The 17548-nt window shown below is 35.6% G+C and overlaps 1 protein-coding gene across 3 annotated transcripts in view; it reads right to left on the bottom strand.

Annotated features, from left to right (window-relative positions):
* BLM (BLM RecQ like helicase) overlaps positions 1-17548 on the bottom strand; it is a 65281-nt gene that overhangs the window by 21213 nt on the left and 26520 nt on the right. For all 3 annotated transcript variants that reach the window (XM_006192599.3, XM_014565970.2, XM_032468897.1), the window contains 6 exons: positions 16510-16628; positions 15512-15625; positions 13003-13101; positions 12650-12798; positions 5516-5622; positions 3770-3930 (listed from right to left, as the gene is read on the bottom strand). In XM_006192599.3, coding sequence (XP_006192661.2) covers positions 3770-3930; positions 5516-5622; positions 12650-12798; positions 13003-13101; positions 15512-15625; positions 16510-16628 — 749 coding nt within the window. The remainder of the gene's footprint in view (positions 1-3769; positions 3931-5515; positions 5623-12649; positions 12799-13002; positions 13102-15511; positions 15626-16509; positions 16629-17548) is intronic.

Raw genomic sequence — 17548 nt, 5'->3', positions numbered from 1 at the left:
TCTTTTTTTCTTATTTTCTATTCAATTTTAAGACAATTTTTCTTGTCTATTTTCTGGTTGGGATTACACATTTTTGAATTATAGTTTTCCCTACTTTTATCCATCATTAACATTCGAACATTGTCGTATCATTAAAAAAATCCTTCATAAGCCATTTTTAATGGCAGGAATGTACCATAAGGTACCCAATCATGCTCTCAGGACATTTAGGCTGTTTACTATTAAAAATAACACTGATGAAAATTCCACACCCACATTTCAGATTTGAGGCTTTTAAATATAGTCTGCCATATTGTTTTCCAGAAAAGCTCTAAGTACCAAGGAAATTGCCTCTTACAACACTGTCCCTAACAGTTAATAAGTTTGCTAACACAAGAGGTAAAAATGACCTCTCAGTTTTAAATTTTAACTCCTTTGATTATTAGCAAAACTGCACTTAAAAATTTGTATTTAGCCTTTTTTAGGTCCTCCTTTCCAATAGTCTCAATAGCCTAGGGTAATTTACTATTTGAGATCCATATTTTTCTTATCAAATTTTTATAAACTCATTATGTTTCATTTGCTGAAGATATAGTTCCTATTTGCTGCTGTCTTTAATTTTTGTTTACAAACATAGAAGTGTTTAGTTCTTTAGGTTTTTAATCATTTCCAGTAATTACCTCCTTTTGGGCTGCGTTTTTTTCCGAGTTTATTCTTCATTTAACTTTTAAAACAGTATAGTTGAATTTTAATCTTTTGGGGCTATTTTTAAGCTTAGGTGCTCTTCCACTCAGAGTTTAAACATATCAGTTCCTTTATTTTACTTGTAATTAATTTTAATAAGGATCCAGAGCAATTATCCCCATCAGATAACCAAACCACTAGCTGAATAGTCTTCCCTTCCTGATTGATTTCATTTACTCATTTAAAAATTTTTTAGTTATTTATTTTTTGTTTTGGGGGAGGGGATTAGTTTATTTATTTACTTATTTATTTTAATGGAGGTAGTGGAGATTGAACCCAGGACCTTGTGCATGCTAAGCATGCACTCTACCACTGAGCCACACCCTCCCCACCCCATGACTGATTTTAAACACCTTCCTAATTATAGATTGTTTTTACGTTTCTCAGTCTATTTCTGGATATCTGTTTCACTGATCTGTCTATAAGTATTGCAAAGCCAGTGTTCATGTGTTACTACTTTCTTGCCAAATTCTTTTAGTTATTTTCACTTGAATATTCTTCTAGGCAAACTTTTGAAAAAGTTTATCAAAAGAAAAAAACACTAGAATTTTGATTAGTTAAATATAAATTTGGGAAGAATGTCATCTATAATTACTTCAGTGAAGATAAACCAGTATTTTCTGAACTTTTACATTCTGTAAAAAGCCTTTCTATTGTTTTCAAATGACAATGAGCAGGGTATGCAAAGCTTCAGTCCCAGCCTCCTCTCTTCTGATTCTGAGGACAGTCCACTTCTGCTTTTTTAATTTAGTGAAACCATCTCAGGCATGTCTGTTTTTTGTTCTTTGCAGAGTAACCTATTTCTGTATTTTCATGCATATAATTTCTTCTTCTTCTTCTTTTTTTTTGAGGAAAGGTAGATTTATTTAGAGAGATACATCAAAAGGCAGGAGAAAGGCCATGACGTGTGGGGGTTGGTTGCATAGATTATAGAGCAGAAGTAGGTACACCCTCCATAGAGAGAGTGCAGGCCTGTCTCCGAAGAGGGAGAGAGAAAGGGCCCATATAATTTCTTCTAACTTTGTTTTTATTTTTATTTTTTATTGAAGTATAGTCAATTTACAATGTGTCAATTTCTGGTGTACAGCATAAGTTTCAGTCATACATATACATACATATGTTTGTTTTCATATTCTTTTTTATTATAGGTACTTTCAAGATATTGAATATAGTTTCTTGTGCTATACAGAAGAAACTTGTTGTTTATCTATTTTATATATATAGTAGTTAAAATCTGCAAATCTCAAACTCCCAATTTATACCTTCCCACCTCCTCCTTCCCTGGTAACCATAAGTATATTTTCTATGTCTGTGAGTCTGTTTCTGTCTCGTAAAATTTCTTCTAACTTCGTAAATCAAACAAAGTGCTCTGAACTATGTCTACATGTAAGTTTTTCCCTAGGGATTTTGACACAACTCTTAAATCTGTTATATATTTGTTACGTATTTATTTAGAATACATTTGGCTACTCTATTTCAACCATCCTGACTTCTTTCTTGGGTGCATTTATTATTATTCTTAGGCTGAACCACAACTCCCTATTGCCAAGAAATATTTTCTTTCCCCTTCAATTATCATCTGTTGTTTTCCCTTCACATTCTTAAGTTATTCACTACATCACTGATTCAAATGTCTGCACTGAGCTGAGTCATTTGTGTCTTGATACAGAGTTCTATTTGTTTTGTTTTTCTTGCATTTGCTTGTTTGGATAAACTGAATTATTTCTCCCTTCATCTCAGCCTCTGATCTTCTTAGGGCAAACTGTTTCCAGTTCATATATATCAAGTTTTCCTAAATCCTTCTGAGGATACTAAGTCGATATCTTCTAAGATTTTCTTTTGTTTTCACTTAGAAAATAATTTTGAGAGATATTTTTCTTCTGAATCTTCAGGGTAAAGATTTCTTCTTTTGTGAGCTGAAACTTCCAGGCTACAAAAACATTAATAGACATTCTTCTCAAATTCATCCTTGTATGTAGAGAGATCTATCCAGGGCTGGTATTTGCCACAGCATGGGATGACTAAAGTGTTTTCAGCTTCCTTCCTGATCCACTTGGGTGACAAATTTGTCATCTCAGAAACAGATGCTCGACACCATTAGTTACTAGGGAATGTAAACCAAAATCACAATGAGATACCTACCACTTTACATCCACTAGGATGGATATAGTAAAAAAGATAATAATGAGTGTTGGAGAGGAGGTAGAGACACTGGAACCTCATACCTTGTTGGCAGGAATGTAAAATTTCATACCTGCTTTGGAAAACAATTTGGCAGTTCCTCAAAAAGTTAAACATAGAGGTTCCACATGACTAAGCAACTCCACTCCTAGGTATCAACCCATGAGAACTGAAAACATATGTTCACACGAAAACCTGTACAGAGATGTTCACACATTATTCACAATAGTCAGAAAGTGGATACAACCCAAATGTCTACCAACTGATGAATGGATAACAAACAGTAGTACATCCATACAATGGAATATTATCCAGCCATAAAAAGAGATGAAGTATTGATACATGCTACAATGTAGATGAATGTTGAAAATATTATGCTAAGTAAGAGGGGTCAGTCACATAAGAACACATACTGTATGATTTTATTTACAAAAACTGCAGAATAGGAAATTCTATAGAGATAGATGAGTAATAGTAGATTAGTGGTTGTCAAGGATTAGAGGGCTGGTGGAGTAGGGAGTGACTGCTGATGGATATGGGGTTTCTTTCTGGGATGATGAAATGTTCTGGAATTAGACAGCGGTGATGGTTGCATAATCCTTGTGAATATACTAAAAACCACTGACTCGTAAACTTTGGAAGGGTAAATTTTATGATACGTGAATTATGTCTCAATAAATTTTTTTTTTGATTTAAGAAAGAAAAAGCAGCTTTATAAGTCTCAAAAAGATCTGTTTTTAAATTTGTCTTATTTTGATATTTACTACCTTGAAGAAGTAAAAACAGTTTTCATCCTACACGTGCAAGGTGGCTTATAGACTATAAAAGATTGTTTCCTTTACTTGTTTATTTTAAACAATGTTACCTGGCAGCCATCCTGATTAATCCACTTGTGCTGCACCTCATCTCGGGCAGAGTCACTGAGGCCAGCATGATATGCCAGAGCGGCGAGCCCATCTTTCTGTAATGTGTCAGCCATTGTGTCACATTCTCGCCTGGAGAGGCAGTAAATTATCCCTGAGTCATCTGCCAAGAAACCAAAACAGTATTGAGAAATGAGGACTTTTTTATTTTTGAGAAATGAGGACTTTTAACATAACTAACAACACAATTTACATTATGTTCTTAGAAATATTATCTGAATCATAAATAGACCTCCATAGTTTTCTTATAGCAGAGAAGAATCACATAGGTAGAATAATTCATGCACGAAATCCCGTGCACTGGAAATGACAAGATTTGACCTTTAATCCTGTCCCTCCAAATGACTCCTTAGATGTCATTCGCCTGGAGGAACCCTGGGCTCTATATCACACTGGCTATAAAATCGGAAGGCACTCTTACACAAACTTTGCAGAAAGCACATGACAATATGTATCAAGAGCCTTAGAGATGCTCCCATCTTTTGACTCAGTTTCCTTCTAGGAAACAAATCTAAGAAATAAAATGGTCCAAGGACTTATGTAAGAAGTTTTATTTATAATTTTAAAAATTAGAAAAATTTTAATGGCCAACCAAGGACAATAATTAAGAAAGGAAATTATGAAATAAAACATACTGCAACTATTAAGTGTTTTCTAGGTTTTAAAAAAAGACCTAAGAAAATGTTCAAGACATAATACAGGTTAAGGGTAGAAACAGTGTATATATAGTACCCTAATGGAAAGAAAAATGCATATAAACATTATTGGAAGGAAATAAACCAAAATGATAACAGTAATTTGTCTTGAAGTGAGGTTTGTCTTTTGCTTCTTTCTTTTTTTGTTGTTGCTTTCTAAATTTTCTTTACTACATTATATTTATTGCTGTTTGTATGTATGTTATTCCTAAAATCAGAAAATAAAAGGTAAAGAAAAAATCAGCAGGGAGGGTGTAGCTCAGTGGTAGAGCCCATGCTTAGCATGCAAAGGTCCTGGGTTCAGTACCCAGTACCTCCATCAAAAATAAATAAACCCAACTATGCCCCCCAAACAACAACAACAACAACAACAAAACAACAAAAAACAAAGAACAAATCATTTCTCTGTGGCAGAGCCAAAGATATACATACACATACAAAACTATTATATTAGCTGCGTAGAAGAGGGGGACTGGAAAAGGAAAATACTGACTTTTTCTTGGTCTGTTTCTGTATTATTTGATTTATTCAAATAAATATGTACAGTAATTTTTAAAAATTGAAAGATGTTTAACAAAAAAATTCTCCATGGAAAAGTAGAAAAGAAGTTACATGGAAAACCACCAGGTATTTCAAAATCTTATTCTAGTTAATATAACTCAAAGGCAGACACACTTCGGAGAAGGCACTAAAACAAAGAGCTGTTTAATTCATACACCAATAGAAGCCAGAGGAAAGACACTGGAACCAGGAATTATAATATAGGTGTATAGGAGGGAGTATTTAATGTATTTTTTGTTAGGGTTTATGATTATCAAACCAAATGAGATTTATAATTTCCAGAATTGAGAGAGTTGCAATATGCTGCTCTATAAATAGCAAGTTAGTGCTATCATGAGAAATGTTTAATACGCAATTTTATAGTCAATTGTGGTACTAAAAAGATATTTATTTATTACTTCTAGACATACTTCATCACATGGCTGTACTTACGTGGGTGATGCTTTCTGATCCATTCTAAGCAATCAAATGCCACCTTTTTAGGCTTTTTGGGTAACACATAGTATTTTAGATTATGTCTGTTGAAGCTCATGCTAAACCTAAAAGAAGTCCCAGACAGAAAATTTTGTTATTTTGAGAAAACATAGTGTTAGCCACCTTTGAAAATTAAATGCTGAATTTTCACAATGCAAACTTAATCATCAAGTTGTCTTACACTGAACACAGCCACCGGCAGCTTACATAACAAAAAACAAATGGAAGTTAGGTTAAGGATTAAAACGAAAAGAATGGTGATAAGGAGGGAATGTCTATGGGACTAGATACAAAGAATCGGAAGGATTGCAGAGGAGAAAAACATGTAGAAAAGACAGGAGCCTAGTCTCCAAGATGAGGTAGATTTAAAAACACAGATGGCTAAAATATTATTTAAAAGATTAAGAAAATCACAGAGAAAATACACACAACTTTAAGCCACTAATGTTCCCAAATTTTGTGAACGTGGAGAGCTGGGTGCAGGGCCACAGAAGCGCCAGCCTACAGATCCTGGGTCACCGTACTTTGGCCCTGTGCCCCAAAGCAATCGTGGCTGACTCTAGACAGAAGTGCTACTCTTTCTCTGGCCTCTTGCTCCAGGTCTCCCACTTCCTCACACTTTAGTGAGCTCTTCGTCTCCACCATCTCCTTTCTTGCGTCTCAGTCTCTTCCGTGAATTCTTCCTGTTTGCTCCACCTGTGTTCTAGGACCCTCCAATCCTAAAACCCACAAAAGCTGCCCTTGACCCTACATTCCCCTGCAGCTGGCAGCCCACCTTATTCTTTCCCTCCAAATGCCCCCAACCAACTAACCATACATCCAGTTTCAACTCTTATCACTTCCATTCCGGCTTCTGCCATTACTATTCTACCAAAATTGCTTCATCAAAGCTTTTAAAAACTAAAGAAAGGTGAGGGAATTGTTACAGGGTCCTCGGCCATGCGGACAACCTCCGACTGCCCCAGGTTCCAACATCTCCAGAGGAAGGAGGGAGAACACCATCTCTCTTTAAGGAGTTAAGGTTAGGACATAAAGACATGTCGGTGCCTGGGTGGATGGAATGAAACAGAGACTATAAAGTACAATAACCTGTGGTAAGGAGGTTGCCTATATTCAGAGGTGGAGATCAGAGGGAGGAAAGATGGGGAGTAAAATCACTGGCTTTCTGCCTTAGTATCTAAATCCAGTAGAGAGAGTTCACATCAACTGATGGAATGGATAAGTAAAATGTGGAATGCCCAGTCAACGGAAGATTATTCAAGCCATACGAAGGAATGAAGTAGCCATGTCACTGCAACACAGATGACTCCTGAAAACATTATGCTAAGTGAAAGAAGATGGACACAAACGAGTAGGAGAGAATGGGGAGTGACTGCTAAGGAGCATCAGGTTTCCTTTCGGGGTGATGAAAATGTTCTAAACTTAGATTCGGGGGATGGCTGCACAACGCTGTGAAAATACCAAAAAAAAAGCACTAAATTGTATCCTATTTTAAGTGGGCAAATTTTATGGTGTGTCAATTATATCTCAACAAAGATTTTCTTTTTAAAAAAAGCTTTGGATTCCTATGTATCTTCACTAAGGGAGGACAGATGTTGCCATTAAAATAGTAAATATTAGGTCCTGGGTGTCAAACTCATGTCATTTTAAGTGACGTTTCAGGAAATGGAATCAATTTGTACTCAGCTTTTGTTGCTTTTGGAACTGAGGAACTGTCATGGGCATGTGCACTAAATGGTTTATGTGAATTGAAAAACAAAGTCAGAATATCTGTTTTAATATGCAAGAAAATAAGTCAAGTTTGGCTGATTGGTTTGGCCATGAAAACTGGCTTTGCCAATTAGGTTATAAGGTAGTCATGTCTCATTGTTCGAAAGAGCTAATTGGCAGCCACAACTTTGGACAAAACTATAATTTAAAAGTATATCACATAATAAAAAAATAGGTCAAAGGGTGAGGATATAGCTCAGTGGAAGAGTGCATGCCTAGCATGCATGAGGTCCTGGCTTCAATCCCCAGTACCTCTATTAAATAAATAAATAAATAAATCTAATTACTGCCCCCTCCACCCCCAAACAAAAATACACCAAAATATATTAGGAAAGGTGTATTGAAACTAATAGTATTTTTATTTCCCCAACTCTTCCAAATATACTGGATACAAGATTCATTTAAGTAATAACAAGAGTATTTAATAGTCATTAGAAAAATTTTAGAAAAGCATTTTTTAGGATACATTTCCCAGAAAAAGTAAAGTGAAGTAACTAATGATCTGACTTATTTTGCCAGTCAGATGGTTTCCAATTCTTTGCTATCCACAAAATCTGGAGGACCTAATTGAGATGCCAGCTGACTGATCATTAAAAATAATTCTTGATGACAAATCATTATGTAATCTTGGCATATACGTCAGAAGGAATTCAAATAATTGAGTGTTAATACTACAATAAAATGCTTTCTGTTTCCATCTATGTGTTTATGAGAGCAACAATTCTCAATGCTATAAAATACACCTATAAAAATAAGAAATATGAACTGACTTGATTTACTCAGAAATATATAAGCTAATTGGAAAAAAGTTCTATCTCATTAAGCTACATATTACCAATCAAAATTTATGTTTAAAAACTATCTTTAAAAATATATTTAAGCTATTCCAGTAAGTCATGTACTACTAATGAGCATAATAATTCAGTTAGGAAGAAATGTTGGTATAGGAAATTAAGAAAACAGTTTTAAATTTATATACATATTTTTCTTGAAGTAAATGGAGTAAATAAACAGAAATAGGTAAATAGATAAGATAAAAAGAAATAGAGTAAGCAACAAAACTTCATACATAAAAATATATCACCCTTAAGATAAAGATCTGTGGGCAAACTGAAAGAGAAATATGCGTTCAAAGAGAAAAAGGGAAATTTAAAAATATCTGTTAAACGTTAGAAAATTTTAATGTCTTTCGTAAGTGGGTGATAGTAGGTCCAGAATTGCTATTATAGGGAGGGTATAGCTCAAGTGGTAGAGCGCATGCTTAGCATGCACAAGGTCCTGGGTTCAATCCCCAGTGCCTCCACTAAAAAAATAAATAAACCTAATTACACCTCCCCAGCCCCCCGCAAAAAACCTTAAAAAAAAAAAGGACTGCAGAATTGCTGTTATATTTTTATTCTATTGGATACATTAAAAAGAGCTAAGTAACAATTCTTTTTAAAAATGTTATTTACAATAAACCACATTCTCTTTATTTAAACTTACTTTAAAAAATTTTAGGTGTCAGGTTAAAAACAGAAAAGTGGTACAATTTTCCAAAATTCTCTTAAGAGGTATATGTCACTAAGAAAGTATGAAGACTGTTGTCTTGGCCATCTCTATTTATCCCTTAAACATCCCGAACACCACACATCTAAAATCAAATTCATTATCCATTCCCCCACCTCCCTTCCCCTAACCTTCTCCCCTCCTGCATTTCCAGTTATGGTCAAAGGGATGTCACTTGTGCCGGAAAGTAGTAGAAACCTCCACTACACCAACTTCCTGTTCCCATCAATTGTCCAGTCTTGCTGTTTCAACTCTGCTTTCTCACTTGACTCTGTCCCCTCCTCTCTCTTCTGCTGTTGCTACCATCATCCTCTCTCTTACATGGCTGCAACAGGGTTCCTAAAGGGCCACCCTGTCTTTAATCTCTTATTCCTCCGCTCCATCTTCTGTTCCACTGTCAGGGTTATCATTCTGCATAGTTCAGATAAAGCCACTTCCCAGGTCAGAATGCCCACAAAAGGAAGTCCAAACCCTTTACCATCAAGATTTGCAAGACCCTCCAGATCTGGCCTCAAGTCACCTTTTAGGGTCATCTCTTTATACTTCTCTACTTATCCAATGGGTTATCCACCATTCCTTGGGTCTGACCTGTATAATTTCATGCCAGAAACTTCAGCCCTGAATTTTTTCTTCACTGGTTAAAATGCCATTCATCTAGCTCTTCATACCCACTAGGATAGATATAATAAAAAAGATACAGTAACAACTGTTAGTGTGGATGTGAAGAAATTGTAACCCTTATACCCGTATTATTGCAGGTAAAGTGAAATGGTGCAGCTCCTTTGGAAAACAGTCTGGCAGTTCTTCAAAAGGTTAAACAAAGAGTTACCAATGACTTAACAATTCCACTAACTATATGACCAAGAGAAATAAAAACATACGTCCACACATCCACAAGACAACTTGTACACAAATGCTCATAGAAGCATTAGTAATAATAGCCCAAAATGGAAACAACTCAAATATCCATGACAAATAATACATGACAAATGGACAAATAAAACATAGAATATCCACACAATAAAAAAAGATGAAGTACCAATGTGCGCTACAACATGGATGAACCTTGAAAATGTTACGTTAAGTGGAAGAGGCCAGTCACAAAAGGTCACATATTGTATGATTCTATTTATATGAAATGTCCAGAATAGGCAAAAATCTCCTGAGACATAAAGTAGATTAGTGACTGCCTAGGGCTGGGGAGATAGGAACAGTGGGAATTGACTGCTAATGGATATAGTTTCTTTTAAGGGAGACATGTTCTAAAATTAGATAGTGGTGGGGTTGCACAGCCCTGCAAATAAATGAGAAAAAAAAACCCCCACAGAATTATATATTTTAAATAGGTGAATTTAAAGGTATGCAAATTATATCTCAAGACAGCTGTTTAAAATTTTAAAAAGAACATTCTTCTTATGAAGCCTCCTTCCTTTATAAAACCCTATCTGACCCCTCCTCATCAAGTTAGTTGTTACTTTGGGTTACAGTTAATCCTGAGATTCTGCAGTCATAATTTACATCTCTAATCACCACTTACTTCATTCTGCAATTTTGTATTGTATTTAAAGGGTTCTAAAACTAGATTGTTCAGGTTTAAGCCCTCACTCCAACACTTGCTGGGTGTATGGTCTTGTTCAAGTTATTTAATTTCTCTGCGCCTCCATGAAGTGCAGGATATAGGAGAGTTGACCACGTGAGACTTTTGCGTGGATAAATGAGTTATTACACATAAAACGCCAAGAGTAGTGTTTGGCACACTGTATAGGTTAAACATGTTAAGTGTCAGCTACTGTTGTTATATTATAGTATTATTGTTGCCTAAATGTCTGCCTCTTCATTTTCTCAGTTCGTATTTTAAGGCCCTATGAAAAAGAATAAATAAAATCAATTCATTTTATTTATTTCCATCTTCCTATTTCCCAAAGGGGGAGAATATTATCACTGACTGGCAACTGGAGAGTAGCATGAAGGCCATGGCCTCAACCCTCGGGGTACCTGCCTTCACCAGGGTCAGGACACAGCAGCGGCTGGGAAATTTTATTTGAATGAGGGGCCTACTGGAAGAAAAGATCAGGAAAAAATATAACAGAAGAGTGTTTGTTAAAATCTTTTACTTCCACTCAGGGATTTAAATTCTCCCAAAAATAGAAGTACCAAATTTATTAAGAAGTCAACAGATCTGCCCAAATTTTCATATTTTACCCACATATATCAAAATTCCTCCATAAGTTTCACTTATTCATTCTGAGTGCTAAGTATGCACAGGGCACCACATGCTAGACTTCGGAAAGGTACAGTCTATTACTTTCCAGGCAGATCTCCCCCTCACATTACTAAGAAACAACATTAAAAGTATCTGCCTCTAAACATGTATGTGCAATGTTCACTCAGAGCAAAGTAACTAATTCTCTACTTACAAAAAGTTATTCAAAAGGTGAACTAAATTTGTATCATTTAACTATGGGCATTTGGCAATTAATATTACTGGTCTAAAAGAACAGTAGATTGCATCTGGCATAAGTTAATGGAAAAAAGCTAAAAACATTGCCTAATTAAAAAAAAAACTTTTAGAGATCAATACAATACTTGTAGAAGCAAATTTCTAGCATGTGAGTTCTTCACTAGAACCTAAACTATAATTAAGACACCTTAAATACAATGTAATGTATGTCATTTATGGAAGCAAAGTATCCCCACCCCCAAATTTTATACAAACACTCCTCTGCAAGTGAGATTAAATTAAAATCCTGTATTCCAAATTTTGTGTTTACATGCACAAAATTCTGAGGACTCCCAAATTCTTGGGCTTGAGAATGCCAGTTTAACCTGCAAAGGTCTTTGCAGCTCCACCTCGTAACCCCCTCACACCCTTCACGTGGCACTTTCATGGTTTCGTGGTTCTTCTCATAACCCCCCAAGATGCTTTTGTTGTTTTTACTGACTACAATATTTACAGAGCCACCTTACCCTCTTTATTTCTAAATGAACAAAGCTTTAAAAATTCTCCCAAATACATTAGTCATTATTCCTTCAGACATTCCTCAATCTCAAAGTACTAATAAATTAGAAGGAAAAAATATTTTAACTTTGGTAGACAACAGCTGTTAAGTAAATATTTGCTAAGTGGATGAACCTGTCAGAGAATGTACCTGTCTCTACAAAGTCATGTAGAGACACAAAATAATTCAGTACAACCTATAAATGTGAGGATATTTTTTATAGTGGTTTTTTTGTTACTGAATAATTATAGATCTGGTGGCAACAAGAAGCACTTTGCTGTTGAGATGAAATCAAGTAAAAAAAAGCTGTTATACATAGTTTCTGGACTGTTTTCAACATTGTAGATATAATTGGGACATCAGAGAAAAATGACAGAGCAGGGTCATCTGTTCACTTTATCATGTATACTCTAGGATATATGGGAACCAAAATTAGATAAATAAAAAGTCAATTTATCACTGAGACTATCCCAGGGTTTAACAGGTTCGCCACGCACTTTATCCCTACTTTCAAAATAGGTACTAGGATAGAGTTTTAATTTCAGTAAGCGAAGAAAAAGCCCTAGGGCTCTGGGTCCCACCATTTTGCTGCACATTAGAACCATTCGGGGATTTTAAAAAACATATTGCCTCCCAGCCCTCAAATTCTGATCTAACTGGCACTGGATGCAATCTGGGCATTGGGATTTTTAAAGTTCCATAGATGATTCTACTGTGCAGCCATCCAGGAACCACTGCCCCAGGGTTTTAAAATTAATAACTTTCAACAACTTACACCTGAGGTCTAAGAATCTTCAGCTGAGTGAGGATGTCCTTCTGTACCCTGGGATTAGCTGTGGCAGTAAGAGCCATCACTGGAACAGAGGGAAACTTCTGGCGAAGCATGCTCATTCTTTTGTAATCTTGACGAAAATCATGTCCCCACTAGTTGGAAAAAAAAATGCTTTTCAGACTATTTGGATCTTACTTATAAAAAGCAAACACTACTCATTATATTAAGAACCACCTTATTCTTCAGTGAAATAGCAGAATAATTCACTCAATATGTTTTCCTCTTCAGTTCTGAAAATGTATACACGGTTGGTAGTATATATTTAGGCATTTCAGGATACAGAAAACAGTATTTACCTGACTGACACAATGTGCTTCATCAATAACAAAACGGGCCAAGAGTTTCCTCTCATACAGATTCTCCAGAGTAGAGATCAGTCTGTTACTTGCACAGACCTAGACCAGAAATGCATTAGACATTTTAAAACATTTAAACATATCACCTTAAGGATTTGGCTGCCTTTAAATTCCATTACAACTTAAGCTGTATTAAAACCCCCACATAAAACTGCTTCTGATTTCAATCAAAGAAGAGAATTAGAAGAATAGAAAATAGCAAATGAGACATTTCAGAATCTTCACCCACTTTTAGCAAATGGTTATGTATTAGGTCAGTGGGTCTAAAACATTTTTTCTGCCTCAATGTATCTGGGGCCACCACACGTTTATATTGGTAACAGGGTTACAGATGTGTGTTACACGCTCGCATGTTGTTTGGGGGAAATATATATATACATTTTATTTCTATTTCGTAGCTCTGCCCATAACTGGGCTTGGAAGCAATGACATTCCAGTAGCAATGACCATATCTGGCATCCTTGTCTTAAAAGACATGTCAAAGAGACACAGAAGCCAATTTGGTGGAGCTTTCCCACTAACCAAATCTAGTATAATTAGAACATCAAAATACATAATGGTAATTATAACCTACTGAATACATTAAGAATCCATTATTTCATATTGATATAAATAAATATGTGGGTGAAAAGGAAAGCTCATCCTTACAGCAGAATGCCAAAAAAAAAAAAAAAAAAAAAAAAAAGAAAAGAAAAATCATCACTTGGCATCCATTATTATAGTAATTGATGGGAAATCATCAATGGATGATAAAACTCTTGGGTAAAAGTCTGATGAGTATAAGAGGATATTTACATAGTCTCAGAGTATTCCACAACAGGATACCTACAATTACCAAAAAAAAATTACATTTATTTTTGTAATTAATAATTTTTTTAAAAAGTAATTTCAGTGGAGAAATCTGGCAGACATCACCTTAGCCAAGCGATCAAAGTTAACTACCACCACCAGTAACGGGATGAAAGGACATCAGATGCCTCCTGACAGGACACACTGAGATCGTATTACCACATTCGTTGATATTTTCAACAAAATGAGTAACATAAATCTTATCAAGAGGAAACATAAACTCAAATTGAGGGACAGTCCTCAAAACAATTGGCTTTCACTCTTCAAAACTGTCACAATCATGAAAGACAGAGAGAAACTGTTTAAAGAGACAACAACTGAATGCAGTGCATAATCTAGGATTTTCTTTTGCTACATAGGATATCATTGGGACAACTAGTGAAATTGGAAAAAGGTTTACAGATTAAGTAATAGTATTGTATCAATGAACATGTTCTAATTTTGATGAACTGTACTGAGGTTATGAAGAGAATTCCTTGTTTTTAGGAAATGTACAGGGAAGTATTTAGGGTTAAAAGGGTATCATGTCTGCAACTTACTCTCAAATGTTTAATGGAAAAACAGAGAGAAAGAATGATACAGCAATTACAGTACTATGTTATCATTTGGGGTTTCCAGGTGAAAGTTATACAGAATTCTTGCACTATACTTGTACATCAGAAATTATGTCAAAAATTTAAAAACATATGTATTCTAGAGGGCTTTTATGAGATAATAGAAAAAATATACTAGTTTCCCAGTTCCTAGCACAGGGCTCCTGAAACCCTCATAAATTCTTAAGTGATAAGAGTACTAGGAGCATCTTTTTTCTACAGAGGCAACTCTGAGTGGGCTCCTGGGTTGGGGTTGGTCACCAGAAAGACCAAGCTATGATTAGAAGCTTGGAATTTTCAGTCCTACCTCCATCCTCCAGTCAGGGCAGACGGTCTAGAAACGGAATTAGTAATTGTTCATGCCTATGTGAGGAAGCCTCCACAAAATCCCAAAAGAATGGGGTTTGGAGAGCTTCCAGGTTGTCAAACATATCCATATCAGGAAGGTGACCCACCTCAACTCCACAGGGACAGAAGCTCCTGTGCTCAGGACCCTCCCAGAACTAGCCTGTGCGATTCTTCATCTGGCTGTTCATCTGGGTCCTTTATCATATCCTTTAAGTGTCTCTCTGAGTTCTGTGAGCTGCTGTAGTAAGTAACTGATTTCAAGGGGGATGAGGTCATGGGAATCTCCGATTTGCAGCCAAGCTGGACAGAAGCTGTGGGTAACCTGTGGACTGGCACCTGGAGCAGAGTGGTAACAACTGCATGGGACTGAGCTCTTAGCCTGTGGGATCTGACACTGTCTCTGGGTAGACAGTGTCAGAACTGAATTAAATTGTAAGATACCCAGCTGTTGTCACAGAGAATCATGTGATATAAGGAAAAACCTCCACACATTTGTGGACTAGAGTGAAACATTCTATGTGAATAGTAAAGGAGAGAAACACAGAAGGGAAAGACTGGGTTTTCCCCTACTCAGTAGGGAGAACTCGGTTTTTTTGTTTGTTTTTTTTTTAAAAAACAGCTTTAAAATCATATTTTAAAATAATTATATAAATACAAACCTTCTCTGGAGTAACATATAGAAGTTTTATAATTGGGTCTTTTTTTGATAATTGAAGGTAAATACTTGTTGCTTCTGAGTCGGTCTTATCACCTGTCAGATATGTAGCTGGAATCTAAGTGTAAGAGCAATAAACAATTAAAATTTTACACATATAATCTGACTCGTTTACATTTACCCTTAGGTTTTATAAATATTTTATAAGTCAAATGTCAAATCTGTCAAAGGAAAGAGAATCTCAACATAAAATAATAATCAGTACATGTTTCATTTAATATGTCAAAATACTCTTCCCATCGTTTACTTTCTTTTCTTTTTTCTCTTTTCTTTACTTCCTTAGCTTGTCATACTTGTAACTAAGATAAATATGAATTCAGCAAACAGTCCTAATGTATGGCTATATTTTTTTTTTCAGATAAATGTCTTTTCAGGGTTTTAATGCATAAAGACACTGAAAGGACCATAACGTCATGAATGATTGAAGAGCTACCTTCACTGTACTAAGATGTCCTTTGGGAGAAAGATCAAACCAGTGGTCTTATTGAGGGACGGGGGCTCATAACCCAGAAAACAGCTCTGTTTGATCACAATATGCAGGATTTAGTAGAGTGCATTTAGTCAGGAGGAAAAGAACACGTGTGTGGGCGTGCACATGTGTATGCATTTTTAAATATTAAGGGAGTGAGAACTAAGCCAATCTGATAGTAGTTAAAAAAAAAAAAGAAATCCTTTTATATTAGAAAAAAAATTTACATCCACAAAATATAGGTTAAAAGTTCTTACTAAAATATATTCATCTACAATGAAATTAGATTGAACTCCAAAAGGTTATCTACATCAGAATTTTCAGACTTGTACTTAAAAATACAACATAACTTCAGTGCTTTATTCTTATAATTCATGAACTATTTAATGAAAAAGTTTACCCAGAGTACTGAAATATATTTTTTTTTTTAGTATTTAAAAAAAAATAATTGGTAGTGTTTCATTTTAACTTACATCCAAGGAAGTCAGCTTTTGGACTTGATCTACTATAAGTGATCTCAAGGGAGAAATGACAATAGTGACCCCAGGAGAAACGCAGGCAGGGAGCTGGTAACACAAACTTTTCCCACCTCCTAAAAGAAATGACAGAAAAAAAAAAAATCTGTCAGGTTCTGTCTTGAGAGGATGGAGGCAAGAGTTACAATGTAAATCACATATAATACTTAAAGTAATTAACAAATAGGACACTGAGTGATATTTCCCATGGTGCCAAAATGTGCCATATTTGAGCCAAAATATTTAGGCAATTTAAATATGTAAAAATTATCTTTTAGGACATCTTACATAGGTACATACGATAGCAAAAGCAAGAATCAGGGCAGGAAACTTAAATGCAACAGAATTACTTTAAAAGTCTACTTGAGAAGGACCCTGAAAAATGGTGCCTCGAAACCGTAAAGGATCACAGAAAGCCCTGAAACCACTGGACTAGATCAGGCCAGGGTCCCTTCCAGCTTTAGTTTTGGAGTATTAAATGGGAGTCGAAACAGAAGACACAGACTGAACAACAGGTTAATGAAATAGGTAGTGCTGCCAATTAAACAGACCAACACTGGCTAAAATTTAAAATCAGTCTGGAAAAATTCAGATGCCCAGTCAACATTATTTAATGATGATGGCAATAACTAACTGCTAAAGGTCACAACAAGGTAAATAAAAGGCAGAGGGAAGACAACACGTTAAGTAGTGAAACTCCAAACTCCCCATGCTTCTTATCCTCACGACTTACTTAATACTCTTACTTGGATGACTACAAATCATTGAGCAGCTGCTATAAGCTTTAATACACAATGGAAAGTCCTGGAGCTCTTCCACAACTGGGGCCAAGAAAGAACTACGCTCAACGCCTTTCACTGAATCCTCACGACACTCGTGAAGTGGGCACTTCATCATTATCCCCACCGAACACACAGGAGCCTGGGGTTCAGGGAATGAAGTCTTGCTCAATGCCATCCTGTTAATAAGTGTCAGAGCTGTACTTTCAGTCCAGGCC

Source organism: Camelus ferus, chromosome 27 (genome assembly GCF_009834535.1).
Source record: "Camelus ferus isolate YT-003-E chromosome 27, BCGSAC_Cfer_1.0, whole genome shotgun sequence".
NCBI classification, from domain to species: Eukaryota; Metazoa; Chordata; class Mammalia; order Artiodactyla; family Camelidae; genus Camelus; species Camelus ferus.
This window is presented reverse-complemented; position numbering and strand designations above follow the sequence as displayed.